At 39.6% G+C, this 19,592-nt stretch overlaps 1 protein-coding gene across 3 annotated transcripts in view; it reads left to right on the forward strand.

Annotated features, from left to right (window-relative positions):
* The window catches only part of LOC103785522 (zinc finger protein 695), a 100,920-nt gene extending 84,875 nt beyond the window's left edge, over positions 1-16,045 (forward strand). For all 3 annotated transcript variants that reach the window (XM_063608218.1, XM_057298724.2, XM_034950267.4), the window contains exon 4: positions 10,259-16,045. In XM_063608218.1, the coding sequence (XP_063464288.1) occupies positions 10,259-11,547 (1,289 nt within the window). In that variant the 3' untranslated portion in view covers positions 11,548-16,045. The remainder of the gene's footprint in view (positions 1-10,258) is intronic.
* Positions 16,046-19,592: the final 3,547 nt, after the last annotated feature.

The following is a 19,592-nucleotide window of genomic DNA, read 5'->3' on the forward strand; positions in this document are numbered from 1 at the left end:
AAAATCTAATGTCGTTTACTTAAAAATTTTCTTTCTTTTGTGTGAACTGAGATTTGTAATTTGAACCCTATGTGCCTAAATTTCTCAGCTGTTATATAGTTTAATATATCTACTCCCATCCTAGATTTCTTAAATATGCTGGGTCGTTGGGGAGTGTAGAACATTACTGATTACATAGTAAACTCCCACTTGTTACCTTCCTTTAAAATAATTGTCATTTTATAATTTTCTCTTGCTTAGTATGAAACTTCATCGGTCTGTGTCATTTATATATATGTGTGTGTATATATGTATGTGTATAATGTGGATTCTTTTACACGAATAAAAATCGGATAACTATTATACGGTGTCATGATTTGATATCTGTATCTAGTGAAATGATTATACAGTTAAGCTAATGAACACATCTGTCACTTCACATGGTTGGTTTTATGTTAAACACTTGTCTGCTGTGTTAACGCAAATTTTAAGCATACAAAATATTATTAACTGTACTCATGATGCTACTCATTAGATTTCCAAAGCTTATTTATTTTATAACTGAAAGTTTGTGCCCTTTTAATACCATATTCCATTTTCCTACCTCCTTGGCAATCACGTGTGTCTTCTGCTTCTAGGAGTCCAACCTTTTAAGATTTGCTCATATGAGTGAGAAGAACAGGAAGTATTTGTTTTTCTGTGTTTCGCTTATTTCACTTAGCAACTTAGCATGTTGTTAGAATGGCAGGATTTCATTATGTGTATTGCTTAATAATACTCTATTATGTATATGTAAAACATTTTCTTTATCCATTCAGCATTCACAAAGATTCACATTGTTTCTGTATCTTGGCAATTATGACTAATGCTGTAATGAACATGGGGATGCAGATATTTATTTGAGATACTGATTTTATTTCTATTGATTTTATACACACACACACACACACACACACACGTGAGATTGCTGTCTTGTATGGTAGTTCTTTTTTCTTTTTTTTTTTTCTTGAGACAGAGTCTCGCTCTGTCACCCAGGCTGGAGTGCAGTGGTGCGATCTCAGCTCACTGCACCCTCCGCCTCCCGGGTTCAAGAGATTCTCCTGCCGCAGCCGCCCCAGTAGCAGGGATTACAGGTGCCCGCCACCACATCTGGCAAATTTTTGTATTTTTAGTAGAGAGGGGGTTTTCACCATGTTGGCCAGGCTGGTCTTGAACTCCTGACCTCAAGTGATCTGCCTGCCTCAGCCTCCCGAAGTGCTGGGATTATAGGTGTGAGCCACCGCACCTGGACTTTTTATTCCTTTCTTTATTTTTTATAGAGATGGGTTCTCACTCCTGCCCAGGCTGGTCTCAAACTCCTGGCCTCAAGCAATCCTTCCACCTCAGCCTCTCAAAGTGGTGGGATTATAGGCATGAGCCACCACACATGAACAGTTTTTACTTATGTATTATAATTTTTATGAACATATTCAGTCCTGTACACTTCAAGACATTATGGTGCAAAAGTGAATAATGCAACAATCACATTGTCAGTACATTTATCTATAAGTTTGTTTGCCTTTATAAATGTTACAGGCAAACAAACTTACAGATAAATCTACTTGCAGTAGACATGCCAGTACATTTTCTTTATGACGTGTGTGTGTATTTGCCTGGCCCTTTAGAAACACCATTCTATTTTTTAAGGATCTGTTTCAGATATCTCATATAAATGGATTCGTACAGTCTCTATCTTTTTGTGACTGGGTTACTTCATTTAGCATGTCACCAAGATTTTCATTTTTAATTTTTAAGGGTACATAGTAGGTGTATATATTTATGGGGTACATGAGATACTTTGATACAGGCATGCAATGCATAATAATCACATCCAGACAAAGGGCTTTTCTTGAAGATTCAACTTTATTGTAGATTTTACCAGATTTCCTGCTTTTTAAAAGCTGAGTAATATTCCATTGTGGTTTTATTTATTTATTTTTTTGAGACATCTCAATTTCTTGGGCGTCTAAAGATTCATCTTTATTGTAGATTTTACCAGATTTCCTGCTTTTTAAAAGCTGAGTAATATTTCATTATTTGTGGGGTTGTTTTGTTTTGTTTTGTTTTTTGAGACATCTCGATTTCTTGGGCATATGTGGTGCTAGTATGAGTTAATTTTGTTGCGAGGAGTCTCACTCTGTCGCCAAGGCTGGACTGCATGGCCCGACCTCAGCTCACTGCAGCCTCCGCCTTCCAGGTTCAAGTGATCTCCCACCTCAGCCTCCTGGGTTGCTGGGACTACAGGCATGCACCACCACGCCTGGCTAATTTTCTTTTTTTTTTTTTGTATTTTTAGTAGAGACGAGGTTTCGCCATGTTGGCCAGGCTGGTCTCAAACTCCTAACCTCAGGTGATCCACCTGCCTTGGCCTCCCAAAGTGCTGGGATTACAGGCACGGGCCACCACTGCCAGCCTATTTGTGTATTCTGAATTATATTTAACCATTCATTTGGTGAGGTAAGTTTGGGTTGTTTTCCCCTATCAGCTTTTGTGAATAATGTTGCAATAAATATGGGCATGCAAAGAACTCTTCATGTGACCATATATGTGGAGGTTTGTTTCTGTGTTTTCTATTCTGTTTCATTGACCTAACTGTCTGCCTTTATGCCAATACCAAACTGTTTTAATTACCGCAGCTTCATAATTTTTTTTTTTTTTTTTTTGAGACAGAGTCTCAGCTCTGTCACCCAGGTTGGAATGCAATGGTGCGATCTCGGCTCACTGCAAACTGCGTCCCGGGTTCAGGTCATTCTCCTGCCTCAGCCTCCTGAGTAGCTGAGATTACAGGCATGTGCCACCATGTCTTTTTAGTAGAGACGGGGTTTCACCATGTTGGCCAAGCTCGTCTTTAACTCATAACCTCAGGTGATCCACCCACCTCAGCCTCCCAAGGTGCTGGGATTACAGGCATGAGCCACTGCGCCTGGCCATAATGTATTTTAAAATCAGAAAGTATGATACCTGCAACATTGTTCTTCTTTGTGGAGATTGTTGCGCTCTTCATGGTTCCTTCACGCACTGTGTAATTTTAGGGTTGCCTTTTCTATTTCTGCAAAAACGAAATTGTGAACTTGAGAGGATTGCACTGAATCTGTAGGTCACTTGGGTGATATGAACATCTTTGTAATATTAAGTCTTCTAGCCCATGAAGAACATGCTCAAGTGCGTATTGTTGAACTTCCGTATATTTGTGAATGTTTCAGTTTTCTTTCTGTTACTGATTTCTTGTTTTATTCCATTTTGGTCATAAATAATAATCTATAAGATTTTAATTTTTAAAAATGGGTTAAGGCTTGTTTTGTGGCCTGACAGATGGTCTGTCAAGGAGAATGTTTTCTGAGCTGTTGAGAATATCGTGGATTCTGTTGTTTAGGGTGTTCTCTAGATGTCTGTTGGTTGTCACTGTTTTATAGTGCTTTCAAGTCCCCCGTTCCCTGTGTACTCGTTGCTTCATTTCTGTAAATATTTGCTTTATATATTGTGAACCCTGGTGAGACACAGATGTAGACATAAATACACAGACATACATTTGTCATAGGTTTTCTGTGAACAAAACCTTTTATTATTTATTGTCTTTTTTGTCTCCTGTGAGTTGTTCGTGTTTTTTGTTTGTTTGTTTTTTGTTTTTGTTTTTGTTTTTGAGATGGAGTCTTGCTCTGTCGCCCAGGCTGAAGTGCAGTGGGGCTATCTTGGCTCACTGCAAGCTCTGCCTCCCGGGTTCACGCCATTCTCCTGCCTCAGCCTCCCGAGTAGCTGGGACTACAGATGCCCTCCACCATGCCCGGCTAATTTTTTGTAATTTTAGTAGAGATGGGGTTTCACCATGTTAGCCAGGATGGTCTCTATCTCCTGACCTCGTGATCCGCCTGCCTCAGCCTCACAAAGTGCTGGGATTACAGGCGTGAGCCACCACGCCCGGCTTTGTTTTGTTTTTTCGAGATAGAGTCTCACTCTGTCACCCAGGCTGGAGTGGAGTGGCGTAATCTCGGCTCACTGCAACCTCTGCCTCCCAGGCTCAAGCGATTCTCCTGCCTCAGCCTCCTGAGTAGCTGGGGTTACAGGCGCGTGCCACCACGCCCAGCTAATTTTCGTATTTTTAGTAGAGACAGGGTTTTGCCATGTTGGCCAGGCTGGTCTCGAACTCCTGACCTCAGGTGATCTGCCCACCTCAGCCTCCCAAAGTGCTGGGATTTCAGGTGTGAGCCACTGCGTCCGGCCACAACAATATATTTTAAACTGGTAATGTCTTCAGTCACATACAAATTTTTTTTCTCAGTACATCTGCCCTGAACTTTAGGTTACTGATGTCATTGATCATATCCTTTTATATGAACAGATGTTTATAATTATTTTTACGCTTTTGTTCCTCCGCCGCCCAGGTTCAAGTGATTCTTGTGCCTCAGGCTCCCTATAGCTGGGACTACAGGTTTGTGCCATCACGCCCAGCTAATTTTTTTGTATTTTTAGTAGAGATGGGGTTTCACCATGTTGGCTAGGCTGGTCCTGAACTCCCGACCTCAAGTGATCCGCCCACGTTGGCCTCCCAAAGTGCTGGGATTACAGGCGTGAGCCACCGCACCCAGCCCCTTTAGCATTTCTTGAGTATAGGTCTACTGATGACTTTTTCAGCATTTGCTTACCTTATATTCTTGAGCTCCATAATTTCTATTTCTTTTTATACTTTTTATCTTTTTGTTGATCTTCCATTTTCCTGATTTCATTTAGTTGTCTGTGTTCTTATTTCACTTATTAATGTTATTCACATGATTATTTTGAGTTTCTAAAGATAATTTATATATCTCCATTTCTTTAGGGTTGCTATCTGGATATTTATTTTTCCTTTTTGGGGCGTTAAGTACCCTGATACTTTGTATACATTGTAATCTGTTGTTCAGATTTGAAATTAACAAAAAGCCACCTGTTTCAATCTTTATAAAGTGGCATTGTTCTGGGAAATTCTGACACCAGTTGACCAGGCTAGAGATTATGGGAGCCTCTCAAACTTGTTCTTGGGATATGTCTTCTCTGGAATGGTGTTTTTGTTTGTTTGTTTGTTTGTTTGTTGAGACAGAGTCTCTCACTCTGTCTCCCAGGCTGGAGTTCAGTGCTGCAATCTCGGCTCACTGCACCCTCTGCCTCCCGGGTTCAAGCAATTCTCCTGCCTTAGCCTCCCAAGTAGCTGGGATTATAGGCACGTGCCACTGTGCCTGGCTAATTTTTGTATTTTTAGTAGAGATGCGGTTTCACCATGTTGGCCAGGCTGGTCTTGAACATCTGACCTCGTGATCTGCCCACCTCGGCCTCCCAGAGGGCTAGGATTACTGGCGTGAGCCACTGCACCTGGCTGTTTTCTTAATTACAGAGGTTTTCACATGTTTCCTCTTAAGAGGCTGTAATCACTTGTTATATCTGTTGCCCATCTCTGGTACTGCAGTTTCTCATCTGCTATAACAACTATTTATTATTGGTCTCAACAGAACCAACCTGTCGGTCAAAGTATACCGTCATTCCATTCAGTACTCCGTGTCATAGGAGACAGAAACCAGTCTTTTTCAAGCCCCCAAAAGTATGGACACGTGTGCCACTATTTTCTTTATTTTCTGAGGGAGAAGTCGGAAGTTTACTCCTAAGGGCACCTACCTTATTGGAAAAAGGAAGGGCTGTGGTGGGTAAATGGAACCAACTTTCCTTCCATTCTATAGGGCTTATGGCATTGTGCTCACCTGCAAACCCTTCATTGATTTTTAGAGTTCTCAGAAAGGCTTTTTAAAAAATTTAAAAAAATTTGTGGGTGCATAGTGTATATATTTATGAGGTACATAAGATATTTTGATACAAGCATGCAATGCAAAATAAGCATATCAGGGAAAATGGGGTGTCCATTCCCTCAAGCATTTATTTTTTGACTTACAGACAAATTATACTCTTTATTTTAAAATGTCCAGCTGAAATTATCTTTGACTATGGTCACCCCGTTGTGCTATTCAATAGTAGGTCTTTTTCATTCTTTTTAAGTAATTTATTGCACCCATTAACCATCCCCACCTCCCCCACCCACTCACCCACTACCCTTTCCAGCCTCGTAACCATTCTTCTACTCTCTATCTCCATGAGTTAAATGTTTGGACTTTTAGATTCCACAAATAAGTGAGAGCATGTGATGTTTGTCTTTCTGTGCCTGACTTATTTTACTTAACGTGGTGACCTTCAGTTCCATCTATGTTGTTGCAAATGACAGGATCTCATCCTTTCTTAAGGCTGAATAGTACTCCATTGTCTATAAGTAGTACATTTTCTTTTTTTTTTTTTTTTTTTTTTTTTTGAGACAGAGTCTCGCTCTGTCGCCCAGGCTGGAGTGCAGTGGCGCGATCTCGGCTCACTGCAAGCTCCGCCTCCCGGGTTGACGCTGTTCTCCCGTCTCAGCCTCCCGAGTAGCTGCGACTGCAGGTGCCCGCCACCACGCCCGGCTACACGTTGTTAGCCAGGATGGTCTCAATCTTTTGACCTTGTGATCTGCCCACCTCGGCCTCCCAAAGTGCTGGGATTACAGTTGTGAGCCACCGCGCCCGGCCTATAAGTAGTACGTTGTCTTTATCCATTTGCCCGTTGATGGATACTTAGGTTGCTTCCAAGGTCTGGCTGTTGTGAATAGTGCTGGAAGCAACATAGGGGTGCAGGTGTCTTTGATATACCGATTTCCTTTCTTTGGCCTATACATATGCAGTGGGATTGCTGGGTCATATGGTACCTCTAGTGTTTTGAGAAACCTCCAAACTGTTCTTCATAGTGGTGGTACTAATTTAATCCCCACAGTGTACGGGGCTTCTTTTTCTTTCCATCCTCACCAGCATTTGGTATTGCCTGGCTTTTGGATATAAGTGATTTTAACTGGGGTGAGATGATATCTCATTGTAGTTTTGATTTGCATTTCCCTGATGATCTGTGATGTTGACAACCTTTTCATATGCCTGTTTGCTGTTTGTGTCTTGTTTTGAGAAATGTTTATTCACATCTCCTGACCATTTTCTGGCTCGGATTATTAGATTTTTTTCCTATAGAGTTGTTTGAGCTCCTTATAACTTCTGGTTGTTAATCTCTTGTCAAATGAGTAGTTTTCAGGTATTTTCTCCCATTCTCTGGGTTGTCCGTTCACTTTGTTGATTGCATTCTTTGCTGTGCAGAAGCTTTTTAACTTGATATGTTCCCATTTGTCCATTTTTTTTGGTTGTCTGTGTTTGTGGGGTATTGCTCCAGAAATTTTTGCTTAGACTAATGTCTTAGAGGTTTTTCTCAATTTTGTTTTTCAAAAAACTAATTTTTTGTTTCATTGATCTTTTGAATTGTTTTAAAATTTTAATTTCATTTATTTCTGCTCTGATCTTCATTATTTTTCTTCTACTAATTTTGGGTTTTGTTTGCACTTGCTTTTCTAGTTCTGTAAGATGCATTGTTGGATTGTTTAGTTGAAGTTTTCCCTCTTTTTTGATGTAGGCACTTGTAACTATAAACTTCCCTGTTCGTACTGCTTTTGCTGTATCCCATAGGTTTTGGTATATTTTGTTTCTGTTATCATTTGTCTCAAGAAATTTTAAATTTCCTCCTGAATTTCTTTTAATTCACTGGTCATTTGGGAGCGTATTGTTTAATTTCCATGTATTTGTATAGTTTTGAAAATTCCTCTTCATTCTAGTTTTATTCCATTGTGGTCAGAGAAAATGCTTGGTATTATTTCCATTTTTTGGATGCTTTAAGACTTGTTTTGTGACCTAACATTTGGTCTATCCTTGAGAATGATCCATGTGCTGAGGAAAACAATGTGTATTCTGCAGCTGTTGCATGAAACGTTCTGCAACTATCTATTAGATCCATTTGGCATATAGTGCAGATAAGTGCGATGTTTCTTTATTGATTTTCTGTCTAGTAGATTTGTCCAGTGCTGCAAATGAGGTCCTGAAGTATATAGCGGTTACTGTACTGGGGCCTCTCTTTAAAGTTCTAATAATATTTGCCTTATATATCTGGGTACTCTGGTGTTGGATAAATATATATTTACAATTGTTATATTCTCTTGCTGATTTTACTCTTCTATCATTATTTAATGACCTTCTTTTTCTCTTCTTATACTTTTGGTCTTGAAATCTGTTTTGACTGACACCAGTATAGTGACTCCTGCTCTTTTTTGTTTGTTTGTTTCTTTTTCATGGAATATCCTTTTCCATTCTTTTATTTTCAGACTATGTGCGTTTTTATAGGTAAAGTGTCTTTCTTTCTCTCTCTCTCTCTTCTTTTTCCTTCCTTTCCTTTCTTTCCTTCCTTTTCCTCTCTTCCTCCCTCCTTCCCCTTCTCCTTTTCCTTCCTTCCTTCCTTCCTTCCTTCCTTCTTCTCTTTCTTTCTCCCTTCCCTTCCCTTTCCCCTCGTTCATCTCTCTCTTCCTTTCCTTTCCCTTTCCCCTTTCCACTTTCCCCTTTCTCCCTTTCTCCCTTTCAAGATGGGGTCTCACTGTGTCACCCAGGCTGAAGTGCAGTGGTGCAATCTTGGCTCACTGCAACCTCTGCCTCCCAGGCTCCAGCAATCCTCCCACCTCAGCCTCTCAGGTAGCTGGGACCACAGCCCAGCTAATTTTGTGCTTTTGGTAGAGATGGGTTTCACCATGTTGCCTAGGCTGGTCTTGAACTCCTAAGCCCAAATGATCTGCTCGCCTCGGCCTCCCAAAGAGCTGGGATTACAGGTGTGAGCCACTGCACCTGGCCTCAAGTGTGTTTCTTAAAGGCAACAGGTCAGTGGGTCTTGTGTTTTCATCCATTCAGCCAGTCTATTTCTTTTGAATGGATAATTTACTCCATTTACATTCAATGTTGTTATTGGTAAGTAAGGCTTAATCCTGCCATTTTGTTACTTGTTTACTGGTTGTTTAGTGGTCTTCTTCTTTCTTTCCTGTCTATGTTCCTTTAGTGAAGGTGATTTTCTCTGGTGATATGATTTAGTTTCCTGATTTTCATTTTTTGTGTATCCATTGTATGTTTTTTGGTTTGATGTATTTTAACGTGATAAGAACCTAACACTCTTTGCATAAAAAAGCAAGTGAAAAGAAAACTAATAAAAACTCTACGCCTTAGCTTATTACTCCTGATTTTTAACTTTTTGCTGTTTCTTATTGTACTATGTTTTGAAAACTTGTTGTAGTTATCATTTTTGATTTGTTCATCATTTAATTTTTGTTTGTTTGTTTGACAAAGTTTCACTCTTGTTTCCCAGGCTGGAGTGCAATGCCACAATCTTGGCTCACCACAACCTCCACCTCCCGGGTTCAAGCGATTCTCCTGCCTCAGCCTCCCGAGTAGCTAGGATTACAGGCATGCGCCACCACGCCCGATTAATGTCGTTTTTTTTTTTTTTTTTCTGAGACGGAGTCTCGCTCTGTTGCCCAGGCTGGAGTGCAGTGGCGTGATCTTGGCTCACTACAAGCTCCACCTCCCGGGTTCACGCTATTCTCCTGCCTCAGCCTCCTGAGTAGCTGGGACTACAGGCGCCCGCCACCACGCCCGGCTAATTTTTTTTTGTATTTTTTAGTAGAGATGGGGTTTCACCGTGTTGGCCAGGACGGTCTCGATCTCCTGACCTTGTGATCCGCCCGTCTCGGCCTCCCAAAGTGCTGGGATTACAGGCGTGAGCCACCGCGCCCGGCCTAATGTCATATTTTTAGTAGAGACGGGATTTCTCTATGTTGGTCAGGCTGAACTTGAACTCCTGACCTCACGTGATCTGCCTAATTAATGTTCTTTTCTGATTGAAGTACTCCTTTTATCATTTCTCGTAGGACAGGTCTGGTATTGATGAAATACCTCAGCTTTTGTTTGGCCATCCTTATTTCTCTTTATGTTTGAAGGATATTTTTGCTGGATATAATATTCTAGGGTAAAGGTTTTTTTTCTTTCAGCACTTTAAGTATGTCATACCACTCTCTCCTGGCCTGTAAGTTTTCCAGTGAAAAGTCTGCGGTGAGGCACACTGGAGCTTCATTGTATGTCATTTCTTTTTTTTCCCCCTTTGGCTGCTTTTAGGATTCTCATAATGGCATTTTGCTTAGTATATTTTTGTTAGGATTATGACTATGAAGGAATAAGGGCCTGTGGTATTTCATTATGCTATCTTGCTAATATGCTTGTATAATTTTATGCCTTAGATTTGTAAAGGATGCTATCTAGTAAGTGGAATAATTTGTTGTTTTTATTTTTTCCAGCTTTGTCTTCTTATCTTACTGAAGACATTTTGCCAGAGCAGGGCCTGCAAGTTTCATTCCAAAAAGTGATGCTGAGAAGATATGAAAGATGTTGTCTTGAGAAATTACGCTTAAGGAATGACTGGGAAATTGTGGGTGAGTGGAAAGGGCAGAAGGCAAGTTATAATGGACTTGACCTATGCTCAGCAACTACTCATAGCAAAAACTTTCAATGCAATAAATGTGTGAAAGGTTTTAGTAAATTTGCAAATCTAAATAAACGTAAGATAAGCCATACTGGAGAAAAACCATTCAAATGCAAAGAATGTGGCAATGTCTCTTGCATGTCTTTAATAATGACTCAACAGCAGAGAATCCATATTGGAGAGAACCCATACCAATGTAAAAAATGTGGCAAAGCCTTTAATGAGTGCTCATGCTTTACTGACTGTAAGAGAATTCATGTTGGAGAGAAACATTGCAAATGTGAAGAATGTAATAACATTTTTAAGTCTTGCTCAAGTCTTGCTATTGTTGAGAAAAATCATACTGAAAAGAAAACCTACAGATGTGAAGAATGTGGCAAAGCTTTTAACCTGTGCTCAATTCTTACTAAACATAAGAAAATTCATACTGGAGAGAAACCATACAAATGTGAAGAATGTGGCAAATCCTTTAAGTTGTTCCCATACCTTACTCAACACAAGAGAATTCATAGTAGAGAGAAACCCTACAAGTGTGAAGAATGTGGCAAAGTCTTTAAATTGTTGTCATACCTTACTCAACATAGAAGAATTCATACTGGAGAGAAAACCTTCCCATGTGAAGAATGTGGAAAAGCCTTTAACCAGAGCTCACATCTGACTGAACATAGGAGAATTCATACTGGTGAGAAACCATACAAATGTGAGGAATGTGGCAAAGCTTTTACCTGGTTCTCATACCTTATTCAGCATAAGAGAATTCATACTGGGCAGAAACCCTACAAATGTGAGGAATGTGGCAAAGCTTTTACCTGGTTTTCATACCTTACTCAACATAAGAGAATTCATACTGGAGAGAAACCCTACAAATGTGATGAATGTGGCAAAGCTTTTAACTGGTTTTCATATCTTACTAATCATAAGAGAATTCATACTGGAGAGAAACCCTACAAATGTGAAGAATGTGGCAAAGCCTTTGGCCAGAGCTCACACCTTTCTAAACATAAGACAATTCATACCAGAGAGAAACCATACAAGTGTGAGGAATGTGGCAAAGCCTTTAACCACTCTGCACAACTTGCTGTACATGAGAAAACTCATACCTGAGAAAAACCCTACAAATCTAAACAATATGGCATAGTCTTTAATACCTATTCACAACTTCACAGCAGAATATTTTTACTGAATAAGAGTGTTACAAATGTAATGACTGTCAAAAGGCCATTTACAGTCTATAAGCCTTTGAGTGCACTAAAATGTTTAGGCTATGAACAATACAAATAGACCGGTTCAACACCTCCACTTATATCACAGCTCTTACTGTACACAGAAGAATTTATACTGGAGGGAAACCCTCCAGTTGCTCAAACTGTATTCAACTTCAAAGACTTTGTATTGGAGAGAAACCCTACAAATGTAATAAATGCAGAAACAACATTTGTTCAAAAAATATACCTTAGAAAACACCAGAGTGTTCACACTAAAAACTGTTTTACAGATGCAGTAAATGTGAAAAAATATCTAATCAAAAATTACATCAAAACACATCCAAGAATTCATAGTAAAAAGCACTAAGTCACTGACACTTTCAGACACTACTGTAAATCTGAGTGTTGGTTATAGAGAATAATTCAAAGTTAAGTTAAAGTAAGTAGGAGATTCACCTTTTGGGGAAGTTATAATTACATTTCAAGTATACCTTTTGGTGCCAGGCACGGTGGCTCTTTCCTATAGTTGCTGCACTTTTGGATGCCGAGGTCGGGGGATTGCTTGAGCCCAGGAGTTTGGGACCAGGCTGGGCAACATGGCAAAACCTCATCTCTACAAAAAGTAAAATAAAAGCCAGGCTTGGTGGCACATGCCTGTTGTCCCAGCTACTTGGAAGGCTCAGGTGGGAGGATTGCTTGAGCCTGGAGGTTGAGGATACAGTGAGCTGCTATCTTGCAACTTCACTCCTGCCTGGGCAACAGAGCAAGACCCTTTCTCAATAATAATAATAACAACATAATAATAAAGTATACTCGGTGCACTGAAAGAGTTTTAGCTTTTTTGAAAATCACATATTTATGTAATTCAAGTCTTAAATCACTTGATACCATGCCTTCATTCCTAGTGTTTATGTGAAGGCATGAGGCCTACTGTTGCTACATGAAAGCTGTGAGAGTTTCTTCTATATTCAGGTTGGTGTCGTTCATATCCTTTTCTTTGGAAGATTATGGACATTGCATTGTAAGCTTCCTGAAGAAATTTAACCGGAGAGGCTCTTTGTACTTGTCTTATAATAGGGTTGTAAGTGATTCATGAGATAGGTCTTCAGAGTACTATTCTGCATTATATTTAAGAAAGAAACATTTGAGTTTTACAAGTCAGTTGTTTTTCCTATTGCACATTAAGGTAATAAAATTCAGTGGATTTTGAAATGCTCTTTTTAGACTGTTTGAACTTAATTTGTTTTAATAAGACAAAATTGTTTTAATGTCTTTGGACCGTTGTACATTAAGTGATGCGTATCCTGCCACCAACGTTAACCTATCTCACCTTAGTTACGGTTGTAGGTAACAAATGGTAACAATACAATAGTGGGTAACATGGTGGAATAGTATCTCTAATGATCCCTTCTCCCAGTGGCATTAAACTTCAAATAATTTGAAAAATATTGTTCCCACACGTTACACCTTCATTCTGTTTGCTCTTTTTGTAATGACAGTGTCATTATTATGGCTATAATAAAGCCTATATAGGATTATAATCAAAGAGCATGTATTTCTGAATCTTGAAGGACTATTCACAAAATTTTATTTACATTTTCCTTTTAACATGTGGCCTTTCTGGCCTGCAAAACATATACATACTTTTAGTTTTGGTTTACATGGAGATAAATATATAAATAATATTACTCTAAGGATAAATGTTAGGTGTAAGACAGTTATGAAGCAAGTAATATGTTTGAAGTAAGTGCATACCTGTTTTCAGAATAAAAGAAAAATGTTGGAACCAAACATAATTTCAAAAGTATGGATAATTTATTAGCAAACTAGAAACCTCAAAAATGTTGAAGGCAAATCTGTTTTCTCTGCTTTGTATTGAAGGCATTTCTCTAAAATCTTATTTTGCAGAATTTCCCCATGAAATTCCTGTTTTTACTTTTATGTTGCTCATGCTAGAGCTAACGTATAATTTTGTTGTTCCAAAATTCATGAAGAATTTCTTATGTGATCTTCTCAGGGATTATAATAATGATTTTATGAAACTTATTGGTGCTTAAAAAATAATCTGAAGATGTGAATAATTCCACAGTGAGTGTATTAATTGTCATTGTACTTAATTAGTACATTTCCATTTTTCCATTATTAGAGAACACTATTCAAGCCAACTTTTTTTGTTATTGTTTCTTTCACTTTTCTTAATTGAGTTTATTGACTCTATTGGGCAATTTGTTCAGATAAACACTTTGGAGGCTTTATAAGTCATAGGGCTATTTGGCATATAAATGAAGTGAAGAAACATAACGCAGTGCCAGATGTGTAGTAGATGTTCCATAATTAACAATAAATATTCTTTTTGGAGTGAAGTTGTGGCTCCAGGTAAGAGATTGGAAATATCCAGGATGAAGACCTGGCATTGATTCTGCATGCAGAGAAAGGACTTCTCTACCCAGGCTGCACAACTGACTCTCTCTGAAGAGGAATTCTGCTTTTATTTCCAAATTATCTCTGTTTTTTTGTGGTCTCTTTTTCTTTCTTCTCAACTACTTATGCATTCCAGCTCTCCTCCTTTTTTTTTTTTTTTTTTTTTTTTTAAAACCTGTGTTATGGCTACACTTTCTCACTGTTCTCCACACAATATGTCATCTTATATAGCACTTTGTACATTCTAACAGGAAGTTTGGACTTTCTCTTTTTCTTCTTTTTTTTTTTTTTTTTTTGGAGACATGGTCTCACTGTGTCACCCAGGCTGGTGTGCAGTGGTGTAATCTCGGATTACTGCAACCTCTGCCTCCCAGACTCAAGCAATCATCCCACCTCAGCCCCCTGAGTAGCTGGGACTAGAAGTGTGCACACCCACTCCTAGCTAATTCTTTTTTTAGTAGAGATGAGGTTTTACCATGTTCCTAGGCTTGTCTTGAACTCCTAAGCTCTAGTGACTGACCTGCCTTGGCCTCCTAAAGTGCTGGGATTATAGGTATGAGCCACACCTGGCCTGGAAATTTGAAATTTTTTAATGTGATGATAGATTTTTGTTTGTTTGTTTGTTTGTTTTGAGACTGAGTCTCACCCTGTCACCCAGGCTGGAGTGCAGTGGTGCAATCTTGGCTCACTGCAACTTCCACCTCCTGGGTTCAATCAAGTCTCTTGCCTTGGTCTGCCAAGTAGCTGGGATTACAGGCACGCACCACCATGCCTGGCTAATTTTTGTATTTTTAGTAAAGACGGGGTTCATCATGTTGGCCAGGCTGGTCTTGAACTCCTCACCTCAGGTGATTCACCCACCTCAGCCTCTCAAAGTGCTGGGATTACAGGCATGAGCCACTGCGCCCAGCCAATAGATTGACTTTTAACTGGAGAGTTTGAGGTCATTTATATTTTACAAAACTGACATTGTGATCATAGCTTACTGCAGTCTCAACCTCCCAGGCTCAGGTTATCCTCTCATCTTAGCTCCCTGGGTAGCTAGGAGTACAGCCACATGCCACCATGCCCAGCTAATTTTTTTTATTGTTTTGTAGAAATGAAGTCTCACTGTGTTTTCCAGGCTGATCTCAAGCTCCTGCGCTCAAGCAACCCCCCTACCTCAGCCTCCCAAAGTGCTGGCATTACAGGCATGTGCCACCATGTGGCCCAGCTACAAGCAACACATTCTTTTTTTTTTTTTTTTTTGAGACAGAGTCTCGCTCTGTCACCCAGGCTGGAGTGTGGTGGCGCGATCACGGCTCACTGCAAGCTCTGCCTCCCAGGTTCATGCCATTCTTCTGCCTCAGCCTCCCAAGTAGCTGGGACTGCAGGCGCCCGCCACCACACCTGGCTAATTTTTTTGTATTTTCAGTAGAGACAGGGTTTCACCGTGTTCCCCAGGATAGTCTCAATCTCCTGACCTCGTGATCCACCTGCCTCGGCCTCCCAAAGTGCTGGGATTACAGGCGTGAGCCACCGTGCCCGGCCAGAAAATTGTTTTTAAAATAAAAGACACCATTGATAATTGCATCAAATATATGGAATACTTAAGTCTATAGCTGACATAAAATATGTAAGAGTTGTACGGAGAAAATTTTCAAACTTATTTGAGAGATGTTTAAAAGGATATAAATAGATAGAGAGCTCCTGACTTCGTAATCTGCCCGCCTCGACCTCCCAAAGTGCTGGGATTACAGGCACGAGCCACCGCGCCCGGCCAAGCAACACTCTTAATGGAGGAGAGGGATGCACTGTCCATGGACCAGAGAATTAAATCGGGCAGTTAGCATTGTTTGTTTGTTAAAAGAAAATATTTTAAAATCCTGACGCAAAGTGTGGTGAATGTATAATTAATTAGAATAGGTAAAGCTTTAATAATATTGGACTATGTATTGTAAGCAGTGTGAAAATAAACATGTGAGAATTTGGAAATCTCTGAAGAGCAAATGTATCTTAGAAATTCTTAAGGAGAATTAATGATAAGTGGATAATTTTGAATTTAATTTTCTATGAAACACTTATAGCACACCTTATGTTTCCATGCAGAACCTATTTTTGAATGTGTGTGTTGTGTTGAACAATAATAGAATGACTTCTGTGGATTTAAAATTTGAAATAATCTTTTTTTTTTTTTTTTTGAGACTAAGTTTCACTCTTTTTGCCCAGGCTGGAGTGCAATGGCGCGATCTTGGCTCACCGCAACCTCCGCCTCCCAGGTTCAAGTGATTTTTCTGCCTCAGCCTCCCAAGTAGCTGGGAGTACAGTCATGCACCACCACTCCTGGCTAATTTTGTATTTTTAATAGAGTCCGGGTTTCTCCATGTTGGTCAGGCTGGTCCCAAACTCCCAACCTCACGTGATCCGCCCACCTCGTCCTCTCAAAGTGCTGAGATTACAGGCTTTAGCCACTGTGCCCGGCCTGAAATAATCTTTCTTTTAGATTTATTTTTGCAATCTTGGGAACTTTTTAAATTTCTTCCTATATTTCATCGGGTGCAGTTGGCAGTCCATAGTCTTCATTCTTAATCACCTAACTAGCTAACCGCTTGGTCATTCACTCTAAAGACATCTCAGAGATCATGGTAGCTTTTGGATTAAAACATTTCCTCAGTGATTTTGGGGTGCTAAATTGTTTTCTGTGTTTCTACAATAGCCAAATTGGGACCATTAGCACTGTCTGCTTCTTTACTGTTTTCTATACCATCACCATCAGGAACAGCAGCTCCAGGTACCCCAAGCTTAAAGTAAAAGTTCTAAAATACTTCGGTCCTTCCCATGTTCTGTGCTAGGCCCTGAGCACACTGGTAAATACCTGAGTTCCTGTACTGATGACGGACTAATAGAACAAGAACATCACAAAAACTTTATTTTTGAGTCTTTTCCACTGAGTTTATGAGAAAGACAGAAACATTTATTTCCCAAATATTCCCAAATATTATATATTTCAAAATTTGGGAAATATTTCTTTCAATATTTAGGAAATAAAGATGTCTCCTCAACCTACTGATTTTATTTTTGTGGATATATATCCAATAGTAAAATTGCTGTGTCATATGGTAGTTCTATTTTGAATTTTTTTGCGGAAATCATCATACTGTTTTTGGCAGTGGCTGTATTGGTTCACATTCATACCAACAGTGTGCTAGCATTTTTCTTTCCCCACACTTTCGCCAACACATATCCTCTGTCTTTTTGATTATAGTCATTCTAACAAGAGTGAGGTGATACCTCATAGCAGTTCTGATTTGCCTTTCTTTGGTGATTATTGATGAACATTTAAAAATATATGTGTTGGTCATTTGTAGGTCTTTTGAAAAACATATTTAGATATTTTCCCCATTTTTAATATCTTTCTGTCATATAGTTTAAGTTCTTATGTATTTTCAATATTAACCCATCCGACATATATTTTGAATATTTTTTCATTCTGTGGTTGTCTCATCATATCATTGATTGTAGCTGGTGCTGTACAGAAGCTTTTTAGTTGAAAGAAGTTTCATTTATTTTTGCTTGTGTTGCCTGGGATTTTTACATTAAATCTAAAAAATGATTGCCCAGACTAATGTCAAGGTACTTTTGCCTTATGTTTTCTCATAATAGTTTCAGGTTTCAGGATGGTTGTGATGAGTATCCCATCATGTGAATGCACTTAATGCCTCTAAAATGTACACTCAAAAATGGGTAAACTCGGCTGGGTGCAGTGGTTCACTCCTGTAATCCCAGCACGTTGGGAGGCTGAGGCGGGTGGATCAGTTGTGGTCAGGAGTTCAAAACCAGCCTGGCCAACATGGTGAAACCCTGTCTCTACCAAAAAATACAAAAATCAGCAGTGTGTGGTGGTGCACGCCTGTAATCTCGGCTGCTTGGGAGGATGAAGCATGAGAATCACCAGAACCTGGGAGGTGGAAATTGCAGTGCACTGAGATCGCGCCACTGCACTCCAGCCTGAGCGACAGAGTAAGAGTCTGTCTAAAAAAAAAAAAAAAAAAAAGTGGCAGGGGGGCAAATCTTATAGTTTGCATATTTCATTACTGCTTTAAAAAGGGAAATTAACAGCTTTAGGTATAATATAACAGCCAGATAGTACAGATCTATAACTAGAAAGTGACTAAATGTATCATTTTAAAAGAATAAAATCAGTCTTTCAAGGCTGTTTAAAAATATGTAACTGATTGACAAATTATGTATTCAAACACAGCATAAGTTTTTTTTTTTTTTTTTTTAATATAGAGTCCAGGCTGTCATCCAGGCTGGAGTGCAGTGGCGCGATCTTGGCTCACTGCAAGCTCCGCCTCCCAGGTTCACGCCATTCTCCTGCCTCAGCCTCCTGAGTAGCTGGGACTACAGGTGACCGCCACCACGCCCGGCTAATTTTTTGTATTTTTTTTTTTTTAGTAGAGACGGGGTTTCACCGTGTTAGCCAGGATGGTCTCGATCTGCTGACCTCGTGATCCGCCCGTCTCGGCCTCCCAAAGTGCTGGGATTACAGACGTGAGCCACTGCACCCGGCCAGCATAAGATTTTTATATGAGTAATTGGGAAGGCTTCTATAAATATAAGGTAAAACTTAACGAGTTATTTAAAATTACGTATTTTAATTTTTTTTTTAGAAAGATTAAACAGTCAAATTATAATTTAGTAATGGGGATAATTCATTTTAAAGAATACTCTAAACTAACAATTATGAGCAAATTATGTGAAACAAAAAGATTGCCTAAAAATAAATTTCTCAACCATATTCATAATTTAAGAAATATGGTTAGATTTGGAATGCGAAATTCATTTAGATAATTTCACCTAGCGAATGGGTAGTAAAGATTTCAATAACATTTCTGAGGCTATCAATTAAAAGATAATTTTCAAGGCGGTGAAAGAAGAGGAGAGCTGAAGGAGGTCTCAAGGATCTGTAGTGCCCGTGGTATGAGGCACGTCTTTCCTTGAAATGGCAAAATCAAAAGCCCAGTCCCCTGGGTGAGATTCTTCTAACTAGGTAAATTACCCAGGATGCTCTCCTGGCTATGACAAACGGAATCAGGAGAAACGAGGGCTGTATTCTAAGTCTGGGTGTGGTCCCGTACCCCTCAAACCTCCGTCGTCACCACCACCGTCTTCTCCACATCTTCCCTCATGTCACCCCCAAAGCAACAGGAACAGTTCCAAAAACAACCCACCAAAGGACTCTATTTTTGAATTATCTCCCCTTGTGGATCTCAGTGTTTCCTCCAGGTGTGTTCACCCAGAACAGCTCTCTAGGATCTGAGACAGATTCCAGCCCAGGCCATGTAAAGACTTTAGATCCTAGCCCAGGTTACACTGTATACCCGGAATGGATATGTACCTGACTGTTGTAGACTTTGAACAGTAGTCAGGCTTCCAAGGTGAAACCACAGAAGTCCAACACACATGACCTCATTTCTCACACTTGGATAAACAAGACCAGAGTCCACTTAAAAGCATTCACGATCACTGTATCTTACTGCA

Source organism: Pan paniscus, chromosome 1, assembly GCF_029289425.2.
Source record: "Pan paniscus chromosome 1, NHGRI_mPanPan1-v2.0_pri, whole genome shotgun sequence".
Taxonomy (NCBI): domain Eukaryota; kingdom Metazoa; phylum Chordata; class Mammalia; order Primates; family Hominidae; genus Pan; species Pan paniscus.